At 40.8% G+C, this 23,291-nt stretch overlaps 2 protein-coding genes across 2 annotated transcripts in view; both read left to right on the top strand.

Annotated features, from left to right (window-relative positions):
- The window catches only part of LOC123778677 (uncharacterized), a 177,951-nt gene that overhangs the window by 55,096 nt on the left and 99,564 nt on the right, over window positions 1–23,291 (top strand). The window lies entirely within an intron of this gene.
- On the top strand, window positions 9,263–13,023 carry LOC148107381 (uncharacterized). Its single transcript, XM_087857661.1, has 5 exons — window positions 9,263–9,426; window positions 9,666–9,885; window positions 10,495–10,614; window positions 10,920–10,972; window positions 11,154–13,023. Exons 1-5 carry the CDS (start codon window positions 9,263–9,265, stop codon window positions 11,464–11,466), a joined length of 870 nt encoding a protein of 289 aa, XP_087713787.1. The 3' UTR covers window positions 11,467–13,023.

The following is a 23,291-nucleotide window of genomic DNA, read 5'->3' as shown; positions in this document are numbered from 1 at the left end:
ATATGTCCGGAGTTTGGCGTTAATCAACAGCCGAGCCTAATCTTCAAAATGGGCTAGAAATTCAAATAGCAATAAAGTGAGAAACCCAGGAGGGGTCAACCGGATTATGCACATTTTTATGCAGTATGATGCTTGTTGAAACACTGTGCTGTGCATTCAGACACGCTGCCATCTGCTAGAAACGTGATCAGGTATGGCAGGGCAATTTGGAAAACAAAGAGAAAACCATTCAGGGACCTGGATAAGGAATATGTATATTTGTGTATGTTTTTCCGATTTTTAGCTCCTCTGTGCTCGATTTCATTGGACTCTGGTTGGTAAAAAACAGGCATCGAGATCATACTTCTGGAAATAAGACTGTTACTTGTCTTTCGTAGTTTCAAAGAGGAAATGGGATGACATCCTGATTTCATTTTCAGTAATCCATCTCTCAGGTCCCCAAATGCTGTGAAACAACTGTACAATGAAACTCCTGATCTTAAATAAATACTTGGGCTGTCCTAACTTTGAGTCCATGAATTTGTGAGGAAAGTCAACTTAATTTATTTAAAATACAGGGGAGATTGCCATAAATGTAGTAATTTAAATCTTCGATTTTAATTTTTGTCCTTGCAAAAGATGGTTTTATATAGTGCATCTTTTTTTCTGTCTGATACGATGCTCTTTATTTTTTATTTTAATTTTATTTTAATTTCGGCAGAGTTAATATACAGTGTTATATTAGTTTCAGGTGTACGGTACAATGATTCAATACGTAGTGCTCCACCACAATATTCTTCAACCCTCCTACCCCCTAAAACTCTCAGAACTCCCCACATCCCTCTAAATCCATCATACATCCCTACCATATCCCTGTGACTCCCGCTTCCTTAGTACCTCCTGTACATTCCCACACACCCCCATAACCCCTCCCACATTTCTGTACATATCCACATAGGCAACCCTCAACACAGCCCTCACTTCCTTCACTCCCCCACCCCCACATTGGGACTCAAATTATGTAAGTGAAATGTTTCGGTCTTGTCAAGTCATAGAAGTTAAGGTCCCCTTTTTGCTTCCTTTCACTCTTTGTTCTTTTGATTTTGAACTTTTCTGAGTTTCTCCTTCCCTTTGGATGAATCTGGCATTTCTAAAGATAGGAATTTCAATCACTGCTCTAGTGAACGTCTTTAGTCTGATTATTATCTCTATGCCAATAGCATATAACTATTTAGGCTTGTCTTTTAGCCAGGGTGGAAGTTTTTTGCATGGATGTTGTAGTGTTGATATTGGTGTGTATGTGCTCCTTTCTGTACAGCCTTGTGTCAGTGGTGCTCCTGGGTGGTTTGGAAAAGCAGTCTGTCTACAAACAAGGAGGCATTTACTTTTCAGTTTGTTACAGTTGCTGCTTGCCTCTTATAATCTTGCTGTAGTTCCCCCCCCCCTTATAGCACATCTATTTGACTAGATGGTTATATTGCAAGAATCTCTTTCTCCTTCTGGAAGATTGATTTATTTTCATTTTACCAGGATTATTAATTTTCTGGGTGGTGTGTCTTTTTAAAGCTTTCAAATATACTAAGTTATTTCAAGATAAAAATTTATCCTCTGTTCTGGTTAAGAAGGATTACATTGAAATATGTAACATTTTGAATTGTATATGGGAGCATTATATTTTTCAGATTCCTGTAGGAAAAACTGGGAAAACATATCCTACAAGACTACTGACAGTTCAATGAATCTCATTTGAAAATGGTATCAAAAGAGGCTCAATGATCAAAAATAACATTCATAAACAGTGAATGTACAAAATGCATATTTTGACTTAGGCTCCATCTGTCTCCACCTTCTTCCCTTGCCAGGTGCTAGAATTGGAAGTGGGACACCGTGGTGTCCTGGGCTGGGCCCTGGAGGCCATTGGTGGGTAGTCTGACTCACACAGGGCCGCTGTGGAGCTCTTCACACTGTTTTGTTGGGCTTCTCTAAGGTCCTGTAGTTGGCGCTGGTCACTCTAAGCATCTAAAACAATTCCATACCACATCTTCAGTCTAGGGACTGGCAGTGGTCTTTCAGTCCTTTCCTGTACTAATGTGAGTTGGAGATGAAGAACTGGCTTCTCTTGACCTTTTTATTGCTTGGGAAAACAAAGAAAAATCACTTGTTTGGGGTATATTTCATCTACACTGGCTCACCTTTGTTCACCTGTTTTCTGTTATGGACCCCAAGGATCACTGTGTAAAGTGGCTTACTTTGGGAAGTAGTTAATGTGATATCTGTAGGGTGTAGGGGCCTATCTTTATGAATATCCATATCATTAGAAACAGAGATACTCATCATGTGTATTGTGGGTTTTATCTTGCCAGTGTTTACCATTCTTCTCATACAAATACTAGTGGAAGTCACACATTTTAGTTATATTGAGGCAAACTTTTCACTTTTAAAATGTTTCTGGTGTGTTGAATTTTTAGCCGTCAGGGTATCTTAAGCCAGAACAGTGAGTCTGATGTTGGAAACAGGTAAGTGGCATGTGGCCAATCACAAAAGCCGCAGGAGCATTTTAGGAAGGCATGGAATGATTTGTGAGGAAAATAATTTCTCCGTGAGCTTGGGTCCTTCTGGGAACTAGGAGGCCACTAAGTATTTTTCGAAGGGCATAGTAAAACAGGATCTGAACCGACATCCTGAACTGGATTGCAGGATTATTCTGGCTGTTTTTATAAGTGATCCAGATCGTTGCAACAGGGACGTGATCATGTTGTCAGTATTCATTTAAATAATTCTGGGCTGATTTTCCTATCATTGTTTGCGCTGAGTACACAAAATCCTCTCACAGAACAGTTTATTAAAAACATTAAAATAAATCGATATTCATTTTTGTTTTAAAGGTTTTCTTTTGCTTTGTTTCCATTATAAGATTTTTTAAAAATCACTATTTAGAGTAGGACAGTGGCCTTGAAAGTTTTTGATTGTATTCTATTAGTAAAAATGTTCTGAGTATCCACCCATAGTGTATGTGTATTTCTAATCTAGAAAGTATGAGTTTTTTCTTGTATTTATGTATTCTATATATTATAAATTATAAAACCTGGGTTGAGATAAAGATAAAATAATATTTTAATGTAGCTTATGTATTAAAGTATTATATCTTTAATAAGAATAATTGATTCACAGTTATGCTTCATCATTTTTTAAAATCTTAGTTTAATACTTAGTAATGCAATGATTCAGAGGTCTTTACATTCAGTTTATTTTTATACTTTGTTTTAATGTCCGTCGTGGTTGAAAATATGCCTCACAAGGATATGTCATTCCAAATTGAAGAAATAATTTGTTGACTGTGTTTGCTAAATGACAGTGTTCATTTTTCAGTTCCATGTACCAGTTTTGCACAGGTTTTTGCAAAATGAGCTGGCAGTCTTTCATCTAAACTGATGTCGGTTGGTCCTTATAAAGTATTTGGAAAGCTGGGAATTTTAGTATTTTCAGTGACTAGCTTAAAAAGTCCACTTACACTTTTGTGAGGAGTATTTCCAAACAGATTAGGAAATTTTATTCCAAACTTTAAACTATATGGTTAATGAGTATTTATAGTTTTTTGGCAATGAACACCACATAATACCGAAAACATTTTCAAATACGCATTTTCAAAATGCTCACTTCAGAAGGCTTTCTCACGGATGATTAAACTGTCGCTTTTACTTTGAAGGAACAGCTTATATGTATTTTTGAAAATACCTGCTTCACAGGCCGTATCGACAACCACTTGTCATCATAGAGCAGGTCAGCAAATTTGGAGCATTTTCTTTTTCTTTCTTTCTTTGTTTCTTTTTTTTTTTTAAGACTCTATTTTATTTATTTGTCAGAGAGAGAGAGACAGAGAGAGCGAGAGAACACTAGCAGGGGAGCGTCAGGCAGACAGAGAAGCAGGCTCCCCGCCCAGCAAGGAGCCCGACTAGGCACTGGATCCCAGGATCCTGGGATCACGACCGAAGCCGAAAGCAGACACCTAAATGACTGAGCCACCCACGCGTCCCATCTTTTTTTTTTTTTTTTTAAGAGTAATGCATAACTAGTCTTTGAGTTTAGAAACAGTAGTTCCCTTTGAGATAATCAGAAAATCTTTGTGTGGGGAAAAGGTTTTCCAGGTCACACACCATCTCATTTTGAAGAATTGTAAGTATTTTACAATTTAAAATAATATACTCTGTAAATCCACTTAGATGGTCAGATGTAAATGGTAGTACATTGAAATTTGAAAGTAGATGAAGGGACCAGTTAACCACCATCGATACTGGTGCCTCGGAACTCCTAGTTTTCCCTCAGGATACCTCAAGTGACTTACCAGTATTGTGGTCATTTGACATGTGGACTGAGTAAGAGCATTAATGTCTATCCAATCTTAAGTTAGTAAAGCTTGATTTCTTATTTTTTTTTAATAAAAAGGTTAAATATAAGTAGAAGTTCTATTTTCTTTTCACATGCCAATTTACCTCTTGTGTCCTCTGCTTTGGAGACTACGTCTTGAGGTTGTCAGATTTGCTATTCTACCTAGAATCACCTGAACGGTCGTGTTGTCAGCTCAGCCAATGGTTTCATGTAGTTCTAAGAGAGTTTTCTGATCTCTCTTTTTTCCTACTGTTAGATGGGAATCCACTTGTAACTTTTTACGACTCCATTAGATCTAAGTTAACAATCTCTAAAGATATAATTTTAGGAAGTTAAAAATGTAAGAAAAGGTGTCATTTAGTGTGCAAGAAAAGAAATTAAGTGCAAAAATGTAAGGAAAGCAGAAGGAGTTAATCATTGTCTTTTGGAAGCTGTCTTATATGCAGAATATAGCTTACTCATTTGTCTGCAATAGGATTTAGAGTACTTTTCCCGAGATCTCTTACTGAATTCAGTGACGGAGTGAAATTGCATAGAAACAGCTGTATGTTAGTTCTCATCTTGTGGCTGTAATCGCACCAATCTCTTCTTTTCTCTTTAATCTCTTCTTTTCTCTAGAAAGGTTCTGCTTTACAAATGTTATTGTTGGGGAGCATGTGGAGAAAGGGGAACCCTCTTACACTGTTGATGGGAAGTAAGTTGGTACAGCCACTTTGGAAAACAGTATGGAGGTTCCTCAAAAAGTTAAAAATAGAGCTACCCTATGACCCAGCAATTGCACTACTGGGTATTTACCCCAAAGATACAGACATAGTGAAGAGAAGGGCCATATGCACCCCAATGTTCATAGCAGCAATGTCCACAACAGCCAAACTCTGGAAGGAGCTGAGATGCCCTTCAAAAGACAAATGGATAAAGAAGATGTGGTTCATATATACAATGGAATATTACTCAGCCATCAGAAAGGATGAATACCCACCATTTGCATTGACATTGATGGAACTGGAGGGGGATTATGCTAAGTGAAATAAGGCAGAGAAAGACAAATATATGGTTTAACTTATATGTGGAACATAAGGAATAGCATGGAGGACATTAGGAGAAGGAAGAGAAAAATGAAGGGGGGGGGGATCAGAGGGGGAGATGAACCATGAGAGACTATGGACTCTGGGAAACAAACTGAGGGTTTTAGAGGGGAGGGGGATGGGGGGATGGGTTAGCCTGGTGATGGGTCTTAAGGAGGGCACGTATTGCAATGGGCACTGGGTGTTGTACACAAACGATGAATCATGGAGCACTACATCGGGAACTAATGAAGTAGTGTATGTTGACTAACATAATAAAAAAATATTGTTCTCCTGTCTTTAGAACTCTGCTATTTTCTACAATGGTCACTAGCCACATGATGGCTACTGAAATGCAAAGCAGTTAAAATGAAACAAAATGAAGAATTCAGGTCCTTCCTAGCCTGATTTCAAATGTCTAGTAGCCACGTGTAACTAAGGCTACCATATTGAACAGTGCAGTGGATAGCTGTGCTCTAGAATACGGTCCAGCTTATAGTGTAGTCGAAACACACAGATTATTGAAACCTTTCAACTCTTTGAATTTCCTCTGATAGTAACACTGCCTTCAAATCCACTAAGGGACGTTTAAGGACAAACTTGAAATGAATTTTGGCTTATGATCTACTGTATTATCTCAGTTGAAAATAAATATTGAGAAACTTGCACACCGTTTTTAATGCCATTATTTTACACTGAAAACTGTAAAAATCTTTCAGTAAATGGAGAAAAGTATAAGCAATCTTTTAGACATTTAAATTTCTTCTGCATTTGTAGTAAAACTTCTCTTTCCCTTCATTACTAACACAAAATTGGTTAAGGTGAAGTCATACCCTCCTACTAGAATACAGGGCAATGATCAGGTGTTCACTGGCGCTTAGCAGTATCTGACACATTTGTTGCATTAATGGAGGCAGCCCACTCTGTTGCTAGATGGCCTCGCTATAACATACAGCCACTGCTTTTGATTTCTACCACTGGAATTGCCCAAAAATAGAGTTAAAACTTTTTTCTTCCTACTAGTCATTCATTCAGATATTTGAAGATTGCTGTCAGTCTGCTTCTAAGTCTTCTTTCTAGGCTAAATATTCCCTGGTTTAGTCAAGTATCCTTGCTTTACTAGACTTAACAAAAAAAGGCCATACCACTACTATATGGATCCCCATTTGTTTCTGAAGTTCATAGAGCCCTAACTTGTTTGGGTTTTGTTACATAGTCCTTCTTTCTTAAATTATTAGAAACTGATTATATTTGCCAGAGTTTTTCAGTATGCTCCTGAGAGTTATTTGGACTAGATATTCTGGAATTGTTCCCAAAGTAGGGTTGCTATTCCCAAATAACAGTACCAGGGTACCTAAAAAGTCAGTTAAGGGAAAGCTGGTTTTCTCAGTTACAGAAAGATGTTTTCAGCAACTGAGCCAGGAGTTCCACAGTGGCTATCGCCATCTTGTGGTTGGGGGAAAGAGAGAGGCAGGGACAGGGACAAGGACAGGGACAGAGACAAGAGGGAGAAGGAGAGGAAGGGAGTCACTGATAGGAAAATCTAAAATCGCTATCGGAATACTGTATGTTTTTCCTTATGCCTAGTTGAAAGCTGGTTTGTATGTTAGGTCCCGGTCAAGTCTTGGACTGCTGTTTCAAACATTGCCTCATGCTATCCAGTTCTGACTCTAAATAGGTATCCTAGGCTTCTCTGTTTGAGGCCTGCTTTAAAAGTTTGCTGAACAATTATTCTTATTGATACTTATTATTGTAATTAACAAGACAGGTTTTTTAAACATGGTACATGTTTTCTAATACATTACCTCAAATTCATTGTTTTCATTCATTCAATGTGTATTTATTAGCACCTGCTTTATACCAGGCACCGTTTCAGTGTCTTGAGATACACAATGGTATACACAGAGGAAGTCCATAATTTAAAAGAAATCATTTCATTCTAGAGGGAAGCAGAGAACTTAAAAATATATCAATTGACTTTAACTTTTTAAAATACTAACTTTGCTAAGGGACTAAAATACTGCCCATTAATTTTTGAGACACAGGAATGAATCATCCCTATCATAAAAGACAAGTTTTTACACATCTTCCAGAAGTGCAAGACTTTACGTATTGAATTAGCAAATAGTAAAAAAAATTACAATGCTCAGTGTTGGTGAGGTTTTTGCAAAATGGACATTCTCGTGCATTATTGTGCAAATTTTTCTCAAACTTTCTGGAAATATGGTAAAAATGGGTCACCATTAAGAATGTCATTCTTCTTTGTCCCATATGTCCTTTTTCTTTCACCTTACAGGACCTATCAGCAGCACCGGATGCGGTTGATCCCTCTCTTTCAGAATCTTTACTTGGCTCCCAAGCTACCGCCCTCTGTTGATTTTCCTCTTACTTGACATCTCCCTCTCTTGACTGGCTCCTCCCTTTATAAGGGAGTACCAAGGCTCAGTCTTTGACCTCTCCTTTGCCATCGCATTATTTTTCTTTCTTTCTTTTTAAGATTTTATTTATATATTTATTTGAGAGAGAGAGAGAACAGGAGCAAGGTAGAGGGAGAAGCAGGCTCCCCCCTGAGCAGGGATCTGGGATCATGACCTGAGCCGAAGGCAGACGCTTAACCGACTGAGCCACCCAGGCACTCCTCTGCATTTTCTTCTAATGTGATCTCATACAGTCGCATGGCTTGAAGTACAGCAAATGTGCCAAGTATTGAATTGGTATTGAATGCCATGTTTATACCCCAGGCTGGACAGCTCCCCTGAACTCTATACTCATATTCAATTCCTTTGCAACCTTAACATGTAGCATGAACAAGAAATTCATTTTTATTTTAAGCCGCTGAGAATTTGGGGTTGTTCCTGAAACATAAACACGGCTAAACTGACTGCTACAGAACACTGGCCAAACGCCCATGATCTCTTGGCTAGCTACTTGAATTCACTTGCTAAATAGCTTTCCTGCTTCCAATCTTCCCCCCCCCCCCCCAAACTACCCTTTCCACCAGCCAGCTTGATTCATGGGAAAGCTACTCCTCTATTCAAATCCCGCAAAGGCCTCACTTTTCTAAGTGTAAAAGTCAAAGTCCTTATAAGAGCCTACTAACTCCTCTCTAGCCCCTCACGTCTCTGATCTTTCTTGACCCGTTTCTGTCCTGCACTCCTGTCTGATCACAACGGACACCCCACTTTTTCAAACATCCCAGCTCAAGGTCTTTGCACTGGCTCTTCCCCCAAATGCCCACATGGCTCTCTCTCTGCTCCTTACACTGCTCAAACTGACTTGTCATAGGGCCTAACCTGCCCACCACCTTCCCTAGGACCCCCAACCCCTAATGCTGACCTACTTGTTTCCCCCACAGCATTTATCACTTTCGCATAGAACTCATTTAAATATCTTGGGCTTTTCTGCTTCCCTAACTGAAATACGAACAGGGGTTTTGTTTTGTGCACTGATGTAGTTTCAGTGGGTGTTGGGGGGGTGGTGGTGAAAGTCCCGCTAGAGTGGTTGTCAGGAAACAAGGGTGGTAGTCCCCAAAGTCCTCATGCCCTGGGGTGCCTGTTTCGGAATGAGCTGGACCAATTTGTTCAGCCGCCAGCACATCACCATACCTCAACTAAGCAGCTTGAGAACTGGGGAAGGTTGTGGTAGCCTGAGGATGGGCTGTGTGGGGAAACCCCAGGCCACTGTGGTCCTCAGCTGGACCCTGTGAGGAGGAGGTGGTGGGTGGCCAGGGAGGAAGGAGGGCGGGCAGGTGCCCAGGTCCTATAGGCGCTCGGCTCCGCAGCCCCTACTCCGCAGCGCCTCCCAACCCGCGTCTCCTGCCGGTTGTCCTGCGGATGGGGGCAAGTCCCGCAGAAACCCCAACTAGCAGGGCCCTCCCGCGCACCCCTCCACGAGGGGGTGGCGCGCGGGGTCGAAAGTCGCACAGTGCGGGTCGCAGGGTCCGGCCTGGGGATGCGAGACCGGGGGCCGCCAGGCTGGTCGCGGGGCCAGGAGCCAGGTGCGGGGTCTGGGGTTGCGCATGGGGTCCAGCGCCGGTCCGAGCCTAGATCAGGCAGCAGGGAGCAAGGAGCGGACTGCGGCCTCCAGCACAAAGCTTCCCGGAAACTGATGTAGGGCGGGGCGGCCGCGCCACCACCGCCCCCGGCTGCGCCCCGCCCCCAGCCCCGCCCCTCCCCCCGCCCCCAGCCCCGCCCCTCCCCCCCGCCCTCCCTCCGATCCTCAATGCGCCCGGCGCAGTCTCCCTCCTCCCATTGGCCACGGCGTGGCGTCGCGCGCCCTGGGATTGGCGGGTCGGTGGCGGGCGGGGGTGTGTCCGCAACCCGCCTCCGGCTCGGCTCAAGGTGGTGCCCCCGGCGGCGGCGGCAGAAGAGGCGGCAGCGGAGCGTGGCAAGTCCGGCGAGGCGGCGGCTGCAGCGCGTGGCAGGTCTGGCGGGCGCGCGGCGGTGGTGCGTGGCAGGTATGGCGGGCACATGGCTGCGGCGCATGGCAGGTCTGGTAGGCGTGTGGCTGGTCCGGTGGGCGCGAGGCGGCGGCGGCTGCGGCGGCCCGAGCCCGGCCCAGCCTCGTCCTGCCTAGCCCCGACCCCGGCGCCTCCCGAGGGAGCGGCGCCGCCGGCCGAGCGCAGGCCCGGCCTTGACCGACTTCAAATTGGGCATCGTGCGGCTCGTCTGGGTGGCAGGGAGGTGAGCGGTGCGGGGCCGCGGGCCGGGGCGCTGGGCCAGGGCCGCAGCCTCCGGGTCAGGGGGATGCGGGGCCGGGCGGGCGGGCGGGCTGGCTGGCGGCGGGTCCCCGCGGGCTAGGAGGGGGCTGGCGGCTGCGGGCAGCGCAGCGCCCTTCGCAGGCGGCCCGCTCGCTCTTTGGCAGGACAGTCTGCGTGCGTCTCTGTGCCTGGCAGTCCGTAGTGGAACTTCGCGCAGGGTTCACGCTGCCAGACACGGACGAGCCTCAGTGGGTCTCCCAGAGCAGGGCCTCCCTCTGCTTCTCTACCTTACCTGGCCCCGCCCTCGGCGTGTTGGAGACTGGGGCTTCCTGGCACCTGTGGGCATTGAGGCTTGGCTGTTTCCAGGAGCCGCCGGCCGGCCGCGTAGCTGCACCAGCCACGGACCTTACCCTGGATGGGAACAGTTCCCATCCCCAGCGCCGGAAGTTTCTGGTGGGAGAGAGGAGCAGAGGCAGTCAGATGAAGGTAAAACCAACTTAGATCTTAGAAAGAGGCTTTCCAAGCAAGAATGAGACTAATCCGTTTGGGGGACTGTTTCCTGCCTTTCGTGCAAGAGGAATGTGGCTTTTTACCTAGGGAAGGGTGGGCTCCCCCGTCAGCTCTGAGACCCCTTCTAACTCAGTGACTAGTTATAGTAATGTCATCCCTTAAAACTCTTTATTTGGAACATTTCAGACAGAAAGCTGAACAAACAAGGGGCAGTTTCTGTCTGTTACTAATACTTTACTGTGACCCTGAACCTAATGTTTTGAAACATGGTTAATTTCCAGACCGAGTACACGATGAGCAAGATATCCCACTGGTGGAGGGCTACTCCTATGAGGTAAGGGTGACTGTTCCTCTGCTGGCCTGCTTTCAGTCAAGTGCCTGGGGAGGGTCGTGAGGGATGGGTTTTATCCGGTGAGGGCAACCTGGCTTTCACTGTCCAGTGGAGCCTCACCACCACCACTGTGATGTTGATCCTCCCCCACTTTCACCTGGTGGCTGACTCTTCCTGAAAACAGGTCAAATGGTGTCATGTTTGTGATCGAATGTTCAATTGGACAAGCCCTGGCTCCCTGGGAGACTGTCCAGTGCCACCTCACCTTTCCGCTGGCCTGGCCTCAGCGCCCCTCCTGTGCCCTCCATTCTCTCATCTTCCTGAGCTCCCTTGCCTTCCGCTGTTCTCTGCTTGATGAGTTTCTGTTCACCTGCCAGTCCTCACCTACCGGCTCCTCCCCTTCGGAAATCCTCCAGGAGTCTGTGGACCCACTACACTTTCATCTCGGCCCTTTGCGCTTTTACAGTACAGATGACTCTGGAACAACACGAGTTTGAACTGCACAGGTTAACTTAGATATGGTTTTGGTTCTTTTGTTTTTGGGGTTTTTTTTTTGATAACTAGTGCAGTACTGTAATGGTATTTTTTTCCTTATGACTTTCTTAAAAATGTTTTCTTTTCTCCAGCCTTAGCTTATTGTAAGGATATAGCATATGATACGTCTAACGTACAAAGTACGTGTTAATCGGCTGTCTCTGTAATCGGTAAGGTTTCTAGTCAAGAACAAGCTATCAGTAAAGTATCCCAAAGTGAGAAGTCATATATGGATTTTCAGCTGTGTGGGGGTTCAGTGATAAAGCAGAGCCTAGAATAGGTTATACAAAAACATACAGCTAGTAAATAGTACAGCTGAGATTTAAATCTCAATCCGTTAGAATTCAATTTTGTTTTCTTTTTCAAGATATCCTCACACTAGACCGTCCATACAGACTTCTGCTAATAAATTTGCCTCCTTAAATGTGAATTTCACAGCCTACCACCAAACAGTGTTCTGCTGGAGCCTGTAAGAGGAGACTTGACTCATAGGAACATGTATAGTTTATGGTTTTCCTAATTAACCCAATTAACCAATATCTTACATTGGTTCCTCAGAATGGATGAGTAAAAGACCATGATGCATCTCCATGTGAACAAGTAATAATAAGTCAAAACCCATTTCCTACTGATATCATCTTAGTAGCGTCATCTGCACATTCAAAAGCTTGTATATATCATTTTTATGTAATGCTTAAAGTTGAGAGTCATGAGTCCCTGGGTGGCTCAGTTGGTTAAGCATCTGCCTTTGGCTCAGGTCGTGATTCCAGGGTCCTGAGATAGAGCCCTGCATTGGGCTCCTTGCTGAGTGGAGAACCCACTTCTACCTCTCTGCTGCTTGTGTTCTCTCTCTCTCTTGCTCTATCTCAAATAAATAAATAAAATCCTTTAAAATAAAGGTGAGAGTCACATATTGGTATGCTAGAGGATTTTTACTCTGTAGCCAATGTGCACCTTTTTTTTGGTTGTTAAAAGAATTCAAAAAATGGCATGATAAATATTTTAGCTACAGTTTCAAAAGATATCAAAATTATGACTGTTCCAAAATAATTTCTGGGTCCGGTGTTTCTGGATTTATGATCAGCTAGAACGTGTTCTATAAATGAATCCTTATCATAGGAGCCTACCATAGAAACCTGCCTCTCACAGGGCAGACACAGGGTTTTGACTGTCTGGAATGACCCATGAGTAAGGCTAAGCCACAGAGTAACAATGAAATATATCACTGTTGTACATTAACCTTTCTTGTTAATAGAAACCAATTCTTTATCATCATGCTGTGAAACATCAATGTCTCCCAATCTCCCACGCAACTTTCCATAAATGAGGCATGCCTGGGAACCATGTCTTCTCACTATTGGAATGGGAGTCCTTACCTTTAAATGTTTTCTTCCTCTGCTTATCATTTGAAAATGAGAAACATTAAGGTGAGCTGTTGATATCATGTGCCTATCAACTAAATTCTGGAAAATTCTTCCTAAATAGTATTTCTTGAATATTTAAGTAAATGAAAAAAGATATCTTGTGTGCCAATCAATTTATACACCAACGTTTATACATTCTCTTATAGCTAAATGGATCTAAAAAGCATGCCACTTGAAGGGAAAAGCTACCGAATATGGAATTTTGGTCAAGTATAACGTGGAAACATTCAACGTTAGAGTAAAGAAGAGAATTGGAAATTAGTCTATGAAGGGCTAATTGTCACTCAACAACATTCCAATGTTTTAATGCAACTGTTCACATAATTCAAACCACACATTTGCATTGCCTTTATAAAATCCATGGCATGAATAAGCTCTGTGAAAGGACAGTGGCAGCAGCCAGAGTGTACAGTGAGATCAAATGTTTCATTCTTTAAAATTACAAACCCTTCAGACAGTTGGCATAACGTCTTGCATAGAAAAAGTGCTAAGTAAATCTTTGCTAGATTTGAATCAAAGATTGATCATACCAAAGAATGCATTGTTTTCGGAAAAGTTACGTAGAACTTGACCGCTCGATTCTCCAGGTTGGCCGCTCCTGTGATGACTCCAACTATTACTATTGCTAATACTCTCATGTCCTAGGGCATTGTACTTCTGACCCTTAGAGTGAAGTCGTGTCAAAAATCAGCACATAATTAAATGCCTGGTCAATGGCAGCCAATAAGCATTGTCCAATACCTGAATTATGCACATGAGTAAATAGATGACTTAAAACTTCTCTAGTACTCCATTAGGACAGATTTAAACAGTTCAAATTGAAGTAGAAACTTCAAATTACTTTTCAATTGTATGTAATGTCATAAAAACTCCCTTAGATGTAAGAAATGGGAAATAGTGTCTTATTACTGTGTACCTGTTAGGAAAATGATCAACAAATAGAAAAGGAAATGTACTCACTAGTTGATATCAAAACCAATACTCTGTGGTTACATGTATGGAGCAGGCTTGTAAACCGGTTCCTGAGTCTAATTCAAGAACATGTGACAATGAACCTGGTGATTCCTAGATACTCCCAGAAGGGAGACTCTGGACATCCAACACTCAAGCAAATAGGAGTTGGAGACATTGGGATTATGAAGTTAAAATCATTGATTGTTAGATTATTGTTCCATATCTGCATGGTCACTCCTTCAATTCCTTCAGACCTCTTTGTTTAAATGGCCCTTAGTGAGACATCTTTATTGACCACACTTTTATCTCTATCTAGCTCCCCAGTCTGTTAACTTTATTCTCTTTCTTCTTACTCTGTTTTAATTTTCTTATTAGCACTTATACCACCTAACATAGTGTATATTTACACTGATCTGTTAATTTCATGAGCATGGAATTTGGTTCATCCACTTCCATATCTCTAGTACTTAGAACAGAAGCACATAATAGGTGTTCTATCAATCATTCAACCAATCCATATTAATATATATATATAATTGAATATATGGATGAATTGCTATCTATATACTATGTGCTCTGAACTAAGCATCAGGTATAGTAAAGAACTGGCTGTCTTCATGGAGTTTACCGTTTCGTGGGATGATCAGCGAAGCTAAAATGCTCAGTTTTCTCAATAACCTGTCTCTCTATACTCTTTATTCCTCCTTACAAAACCTAGCATTCTTGCCAAGGAAATAGTGCCCTTCACAGGTTCACAGACCCTCAGGCTGTCTTTATGACTTTTCCTTTTGAACTTCAAAACTGTCTTTGATGTTCATAATAGTGTCTGAAGAAAGCTAGCACATGGTGAGCTTTGCCCTCACATCTGTTTGGCTGACCTTATTGTTCTGTGCTCTCTCAGGCCAAAGGACACATAAAAGACAATGACTGTATCTAAGAGATGAAATATTTTCCTGACCTTTTCCTCTCACAGAACATCCTGGCTCACCTAAATGTCTTGCGTCTGGGGTAAAACTATTCTGATGACATGGTCTGGAAAATTTCTGAGCAGTTTCTCAGAAGGCAGAGGTACTTCTCTTCCCTAACACCACTATTCTTTCCCTAGAAAATACATAGTACAACTTATTCCACCTGGAAACACGAAAACATTAGGCTTACCAGAATAGAATCAGATAGAAGTTCGGTGCTATTGGGGCGGCATGGCACAACTGAGAAGAAAAGCAACTGAAAGGCCAGAGGACATAAATTTGAATCTAGGTTCCACCACTTGGCCAGCTCTGTAACCTTGGGCATTTAACCTCTCCAAGCTTCCGTTTCCTCTGTTGAATAAATGCTGAGGGTAATAGCAATACTTATCTTCTATGAAAGCTTTGAGGGTTAAATAAGAGAACGTATGTAAAACGTACTAAGCACTTGTTAGGTATCTCATTCAAAATTTTGCTGTCATTAACATTAGAATAACAGCCCAGACTTCATAATATGCGACATTTAGAATAAAGTCTAATGTAAATGCTAGATTCCAGACTAACTCAAGCAGCATTTTTATTTAGATTTAAATTGCAGGGTTTAAAATGAGAGATCTGTTTTGCGTCTTCCACTGTCAGTACATGTCTGTAGGTACTCCTTTAGAATACACATTTTATATTTGTATGTGAACATACATATCAATGAATCGATCAGTTGATCAATTGAGAGAGGTTTATATTCTGACTTTCCTAATCAAGTAAAACAATTCTCACGAACTTTCTGCGTCTGCCATCTCCATATGTCTCCACACCCCAGTGCCCACAGTATGCCCTTCCTGCTTCCTAGAACTATAAACACAAGACCACAAATTCCTCCACATTTATACATATTAAATAAAATTAAAAGAGAACCACTGATTGAAATCTCCTAAATTTTAAAGTTTTCCATTTTCTGACTTGAAGTGACCAGTGTTCCAGAGAGAAAGTTTATACTTGGCCCTTAAGTATATGTTTAATTAGAAGCCTGCCCCTGGGGCTGCAGCTCTAGGGGCACGTGGGTGCCTCAGTCAGTTGAGTGTCTGCCTTCGGCTCAGATCATGATCTCAGGGTCATGGGATCATGTACCCCATCAGGCTCCACGTTCAACACAGAGTCTGCTTATCCTTCTCCCTCTGCTCCTCCCCACCTCCCACCCCCCACCCCACTCTCTCTCTTTCAAGTAAATAAAATCTTTTAAAAAGAAAAACAGGAAAAGGAAAAAAAAAAGATAGTGCCTACTGGTTTGTTTCAGCAAGGCAGGGAGAGAGAGAGCAGGAAGATGGCACCTACCAGCCCCCATTCCTGAAGAGTGTCTCAGCAGGCCCCTTCCCCTCAGACCAATGCCTCAAAATTAGGAAATGAGACTCTTTCACACAAAGTCTGGGCTCTTTTAAAAGGCTGCCTCAGTACTGGGCCCTGGAGCACGTGACTCTGTGTGGGTGAGCCCTTTAGGAGCCATTCCAGAGTTCACCACAGCCCCATGGGTCTCGTGAGCACAAGCCTCATTGGTCTTCAAAGCCAGATGTTTTGGAGGCTTGTCTCTCAGGTGCCAGTCTTAAAGGTTGGAGTGCCTCATGTCGGGTATGAACCTTTCACTCCTCAGGTGGAAACTCCTGGTTTTGAATTTGCTCCCAAATGTGAATTGCCGCATGAGCACTGGGGCTTATGGCAAGACTGTGTCTCCGCCTTTCCTTCTTGCTTTGATGTGGTTTCCCTTTTATATGCCGAGTGTGAAGGGGTCACTCCTCTAGATTTTTAGGTGTTTTCTTTTCCCTCCAGAGGAAATTGTCCCATATATAGCTGTAAATTTGGTGTGTGCATGCAAGGAAGTGAGTTTAGGATCATCCCACATCACCATTTTGAACTGGAGCCCTTATTTATTTTTTTACATAAATTATTTTGGGTTAAAAATAAATTATTGGAAAGTAAGAGTCACAGTAGTGGCAAGCTTTTGCAAAATCCAACTGTTCAAGTGGAATCAAAATAGCATTCCATCGTGAAGTGTGCACTTTGTACTCTTGACTGTCTGGCCATCAGATATCGAGTCTCTTAAGGAAGACAGAACAAAGTACTAGAGTCCTTGTGGGATGAAATAAGTCAGATAGATGTTGAGGTGGACATGAAGTAATAATCAGGAGTTTCACTGCTAAGCAAAATCAATTTAGATTATGAGAGCTTGAACTTGGCAGTCAGAAGGTATAACTGCTGAGAACTTTCCATGATCGTGAACCCATCATTTGACCTCTTGCCCACATTTCCCATTCTAGGAACTAGAACATGAGAATTAGGAATCTGGGAACTAGAAAAATTAGTCAGCACTTCTGAAGCTACCAGAATATAAAATAGTTCTTGGTAAATATTACTTTAGTTATTTATATTAGAGGAAAGAAAATGAAAAGATTCTTATCACCACTCTGATGGTTCTATTATGTATCGAAAGTTCATTTAAATCCTCCACCTACCCCAGTTATTCTAGGATTTATCATTGGGAACATGACCGTGTTTTCGTTATTAAATCACTGAATTTAGGAGTGAGAAGACTTGGATTTAAGTTCTTGTATGCCAGGACTATCGGAAAGGCATTTAATTCTTCTAAGTTTTCTCATCTTAAAAACGAAGGTAACAGTACCTCCCGTAGAGAGCTATTGAGCGTTTTAAATGAGGTAATTTGTGGGGGAACATTTTATAGCATTTAGTGGAGCAGAAAGAGCCCAGACTTGGGAACCAGAGAGACATTGTTTCAAATTCTCACCCACCTCTTCTCATCCAGAAGACCATGGGACCATAAATTACACAGTGTGGATCTGTTTTTTCAGCTGTGAAAGGGGGATAAACTACCTTTTAAAAGTAAGGTAAAAAGAATAATGTCTAAAATTTCCCATGATAAATTTGGCCGCAGAAAATTCATTCTTCGAAACAATAAATATAATCACCTGTAGAAATTATAATGGTGCAAGGAAACTCAATTTTTTTTTACTTTTAAAAATTAAATATTTAATAACAAGAAAATATTGCACGCATGTGTAAAATATTAAGAATAACAATAAAATTGACATGTGTACTGGCCATAGATTTAAGAGATATAAATTACTTTGCAAATATCTTTGAGATCTCCTGTGGGCCACTACTTAATCCCATCTTATCTCCTTCCACCTAAAGTAACAATAGTCCTAAATTTGGAGTTCCTCTTTTTACTATATATGCAAGTATTTTCAGACATATTTTAGTTAAAATATTTTTGTATTAATTTTTATCATGTGATTATTTCTCTGACTTCTTGACTCAACATTATGTTTGTAAGATTCATCCATATTGTTTAGCTACAGATGAGTCATTTTCACTGCTATGTTACTTCATCATATAAATATACCACAATTTATTCATCCATTCTTCCATTAATGGATATTTGGGTTTTTTCCCATTGTTTTGATAATACAAACAGTGCTGCTATGTATATTCTTGTGATTTTTCTTTTGGATATGCATATAGGAATGGAACTGCTGGTTTATAGTTTACATATCTTCACCTTTACTAAAAATTGTCAAATTGCTTTAAAAAGAGGTTATACCAACTTAGACTCTCAAAAATAATATATAAGGAGCCTAATACAAAGCCTAATATCCGGGCACCTGGGTGGCTGTCGGTTGACCATCTGACTATTGGTTTTGGTTCAGGTCATGATTTCAGGGTTGTGAGAGCAAGCCCAGTGTCAGTCTCCACGCTCAGTGAAGAGTCTGCTTGAGATTCTTTCCCCCTCTCTCTCCCTTTGCTCCTCTCCTTGCTCGTGTGCTCTCTCTCTCTCTCTCAAATAAGTAAATAAAATCTTAAAAAAAAAAAAAAGCCGAAAAGCCTAATACTCAGTGGGAGCTCCAAATATATTTATTGTGTTGAAGTGGGGAGTAATATGTTTAAGTGTTAATAATCTAAGTTACTTACCCTAATATGGATTACTTTATCAGATTTTGTACTGAGATTTGATAGGGATGGGGAAAAAATAAGAGTATTTGGTGCCTTGCAGAATGGGAGATGAGGGTTACTGAGTTGGTATAGAAGCACAAAAAGCCAAAGAATAGAGACAAGTTTCTTATTTGATAGTTTTCGTAAGGCCAGCTTTATTTCCTACCCTTCTTCTTGACACATCTAACCTACCTCAGCTTTTGGCCCAACTGTTCAACCAATTTAAAAAATTTTATATACAATTTTCTACAAATATTTTTGTGTATCTCTTCCAATTAGAGAGACAGAAAAGAGAATAGCTAATTATCTTCCTCTTAATAAACACACTTCATCATGTGCTTGGGAACCATGTGTGAAGAAGCTCTTTTCTAAGCTAAGCAAGAGCAGTTGCTTTCCCCATCTGATGTATTTTTCAATAACTGAACATGTTTATCATTTTCCTTTGGGATTGCTTCCAAACCTCGCTCTTCTTTGCAGTGTGAGGCTCCAGACTGTCTCCATTATTCTAATGTGAGCCTCGCTCAACGCCAAATATAGGACTTACAAGGATAACCCAATTTTGTTTTTATATTCATTTCATTATGATGTGCACAGAATGTAAGGTTTGTGATTTATCTTTAGATAATTTTAAGCATCTGTAGGTGTGGTTTTGCCATACTGGGCAATAAATAATAAGTGGGTAAAAGCCCTCCTTTCTAAGAAACAAAAATAAATCAGACAATATGATTTAAAAGACCCATAAAAATGAGAAATTTTAAACGGTATATGAAATAGAAGGTTACAGAGTAGCAAACCTCAAAATTAAGAACTTATTAAGTATAATATATGAAAAATAAAATAAAATTTCTCTTTTACCTTTAACAAACAACTTCCCCCACTTCATATAGGGATAGTTAATATTAATAGGAATGAGTAAGATTTAGAATACAGTTTCAAGACATTGGAAAATAAGGAAATTAGAGGAGTATTTATTAAATGCATTTATCATAATCTTTTCTGTTTCTTTCCTAACTTATTTCACAAAGAAAACATTTCAAAAAATGTGTAAGGCTTAAAGTGAAATAATTATAATTGTAAATTATAGTAACAATTTCTTAAATAACAAAAACATTAACATATTTTTTCTAGCTTTATTGAAATATAATGGACATTTAACATTGTGTAAATAATGTTAACATACTTTAAGTTGAGATTTCTCCCTTTTGGAGGTATTAACAGCACAGGAAGTAAAACAAAAAAATGTTTTATCTATTGTTTAAATAAATATTTTGTTTATGTTGTCATAAGGAAGACAGAAGTCTTTTATCCAAGGTTTCCAACATTTGGATCTCACTTAAAAAGACTTAAAATCCCAGAAAGAGAAGTCGTGTTAGAACAATGGCTACGTTGGATGAACTCATTTCAGTGTTTGAAGACCAAGGCGCAGAGAGATTTCTTGTCCACAGCAAGGATAGGACACACACAAGGAAAATGAGGGTTATGCCCTTCACCAAATTGAAGCGTAAAGATTCTAGACAGTTAATTTTGGATAAATGAAACCTATTTGTGGAAATAACAACCAAGATAATGACCGTAGTAAGGGCTAAGAAAATAATCCCTTTCTTTCTTCTCTTTCTTTTGAAAACTGGCAGCAAAGTCGCCTGTGGACCTCCACTACTGGAGGAGGCACATTTAATCCTGACGTTCATTTGTAAAGCATTTAACTTCAAAGGCAAAGAAAAATGATTCCTAGATAATTGTTCTTAGAGCGGATTTATTGTGAATAGAACATTTGTGTTTATGTGTGTGTGTTTGGGAGTGTTGTTTTCCTGGGCACATACAGAAGACAGATTGTTGACAGTAAATGTTTAGTCAAGGGTGAGAATACTTTTGTTTTAGTTACAGATCCTTTCTACAAGCCAGATGACGTTTTCTCCTCTTAATCAGTGCCACAGAAGCTTTTGTGCGTTACAGGAGTGCTGCTAAATATGATGGAACAGCCGCATCTTTTAATTTAGTCCCAGTAGGAGAATAAGCTATTCTTCTTTTACTAGGCGACAAATGGGGAATTTTTATGTCACCTAAAGCTCAGCTGTGCGAAGCCTTTGAGAGATGGTGCTATCGTGTTGGACTTTCTTGAATCATTTACCAGAGGCAAATGGCTGTCTCTGTTTTCTACAAAGCATTGCTTTTGAATTGGAAGGCTCTTTGGAAATGAGCCTATACAGGAGACATGTACACTTTTAGGATATTGTTTGACTAGTCTTATACTTAATAGGTGTGATAGGACAAAAGCAATCAGCATATGAGGAAGGTTCTGGTTTGGCCTGCTCAGTTCCCTATCTTTCCCTGAATATAGAGGAGATGTTCCCAAATTCCAGGCAATTCTTTAGGCTTTATGTGCAAAATTGATGGAATGAGGATGGGATAGAAAGGTCAAAAGCAAAGCAGGTGGATTTTTTACAGAGAAGAAGAGCACAGAAGAGAGCTAGTGTCCAGAGGTCTGTATCAAGGCATATCTTTTGCTAGGGGGCTCTGTGAAGAACTTACGAACTTTGTCAAGAAAGAAATCTGCATGATAGAAAGATATAGAAGCATAAGCAATTCTTCTGGGGAAGGAAAGTGAGCGGTTGGTTTCCAGGGCCTTAGGACGTAATAAAACAGAAAAAGAGAGGATTTTAATAAGTTTGTTGTTTATGTAATATATCTTCTTTAAAGATGTTGAAATATGTATGAAATTGTTGGACGTCCTGTCGGGATTACATATCTCTGAATTTAAAATCCCTCTGGGACGGAGCCAAGTGACCATGGCTTCCTTAGGATTATATCTGTATGATAGTTATAAGCTTTTGTAATGGGCATCTTCTTTGGGTGCTTACTATCTCAGACACACTTTGGGACACTGGAAAACCTCCAATGATGAGACGTTTCTGTGGGGATAGGAATATCTTTGAAATGATAGACTTACTTATCTACAAGGCCACTTTAGACGCCCATGAAGTATTCTCTGTGTCACTCTAGGCAGTGTATCTGCTGACAATGCTATATCATAAAATAAGATTTGTGATACATTAGAGATATAAGATGGTGAGTGATGATGATGGAGCATAATGTCTTAAGAGCCTGTAGGTGAACTGGAAAAAGTTAACATCGAGTTTCAAGAGATGTATTTGCCAATAAGAGTCTAAAGAAAACGTGGCAGGGTGTGTAGAAGCAAACAAATATACAAGTGAGTTATCAAGTTGCTGAAGTCTTCATTTTGGTCAAAATATTCCAATTGGGTAGAACTGTAATTGATCCCTTGCTGAATGTTCTTTTGAATCTCTGAAATTTCTCTGGGACTTTAACTTTACAGCAATAATAAAAGATTTTCAAAGGAAAATCTAAGCATCCCTCAAGAATGACTTCCATTTCTTTTTTTTGTTTGTTTGTTTTTTGGTTTTTTGTTTTTTTATAATAATTTTTTATTATGTTAGTCACCATACAGTATACCCTTAGTTTTTCATGTAATGTTCCATGATTCATTATTTACGTATGACACCCAGTGCACCATGCGATATGTGCCCTCCTTACTACCCATCACCGGCCTATCCCAGTCCCCCACCCCCCTTCCCTCTGAAGCCCTCACTTTGTTTCCCAGAGTCCACAGTCTCTCATGGTTCATTCCCCCTTCTGTTTACCCCCCCCCATTCATTCTTCCCTTCCTTCTCCTACCGATCTTCCTATTTCTTATGTTCTATAAATGAGTGAAACCATATGATAATTGTCTTTCTCGGCTTGACTTACTTTACTTAGCATAATCTCCTCCAGTACCGTCCATGTTGCTGCAAATGTTGTGTAATCATTCTTTCTGATGGCTGAGTAATATTCCATCGTATATATGGAGCACATCTTCTTAATCCAGTCATCTGTTGAAGGGTATCTCAGCCCCTTCCACAATTTAGCTATTGTGGACAATGCTGCTATGAACATTGGGGTGCATATGGCCCTTTTCTTCACTACGTCTGTATCTTTGGGGTAAATACCCCGTAGTGCAATTGATGGATCATAGGGTAGCTCAGTTTTTAACTTTTTAAGGGACCTCCACACTGTTTTCCAAAGTGGCTGTACTAACTTGCATTCCCACCAACAGTGTAAGAGGGATCCCCTTTCTCCACATCCTCTCCAACATTTGTTGTTTCCTGCCTTGTCAATTTTTGGTATTCTAACTGGCATACGGTGGTGTCTCAGGATTGTTTTGATTTGAATTTCCCTGATGGCTAATGATTTTGAACATTTTTTCATGTGTCTGTTAGCCATTTGTATATCTTCATTGGAAAAGTGTCTGTTCATATCTTCTGCCCATTTTTTTTATTTGATTATTTGTTTCCTGTGTATTGAGTTTGAGAAGTTCTTTGTAGATCTTGGATACTAGTCTTTTATCTGTAATGTCAGTTGCAAATATCTTCTCCCATTCCGTGGGCTGCCTCT

The sequence above is a fragment of the Ursus americanus genome, chromosome 31, assembly GCF_024610735.1.
Source record: "Ursus americanus isolate L20-20 chromosome 31, mUrsAme1.1.p, whole genome shotgun sequence".
NCBI lineage: Eukaryota > Metazoa > Chordata > Mammalia > Carnivora > Ursidae > Ursus > Ursus americanus.
The sequence above is the reverse complement of the archived record's forward strand: the minus strand, read 5'-3'. Positions and strand labels throughout refer to the sequence as shown.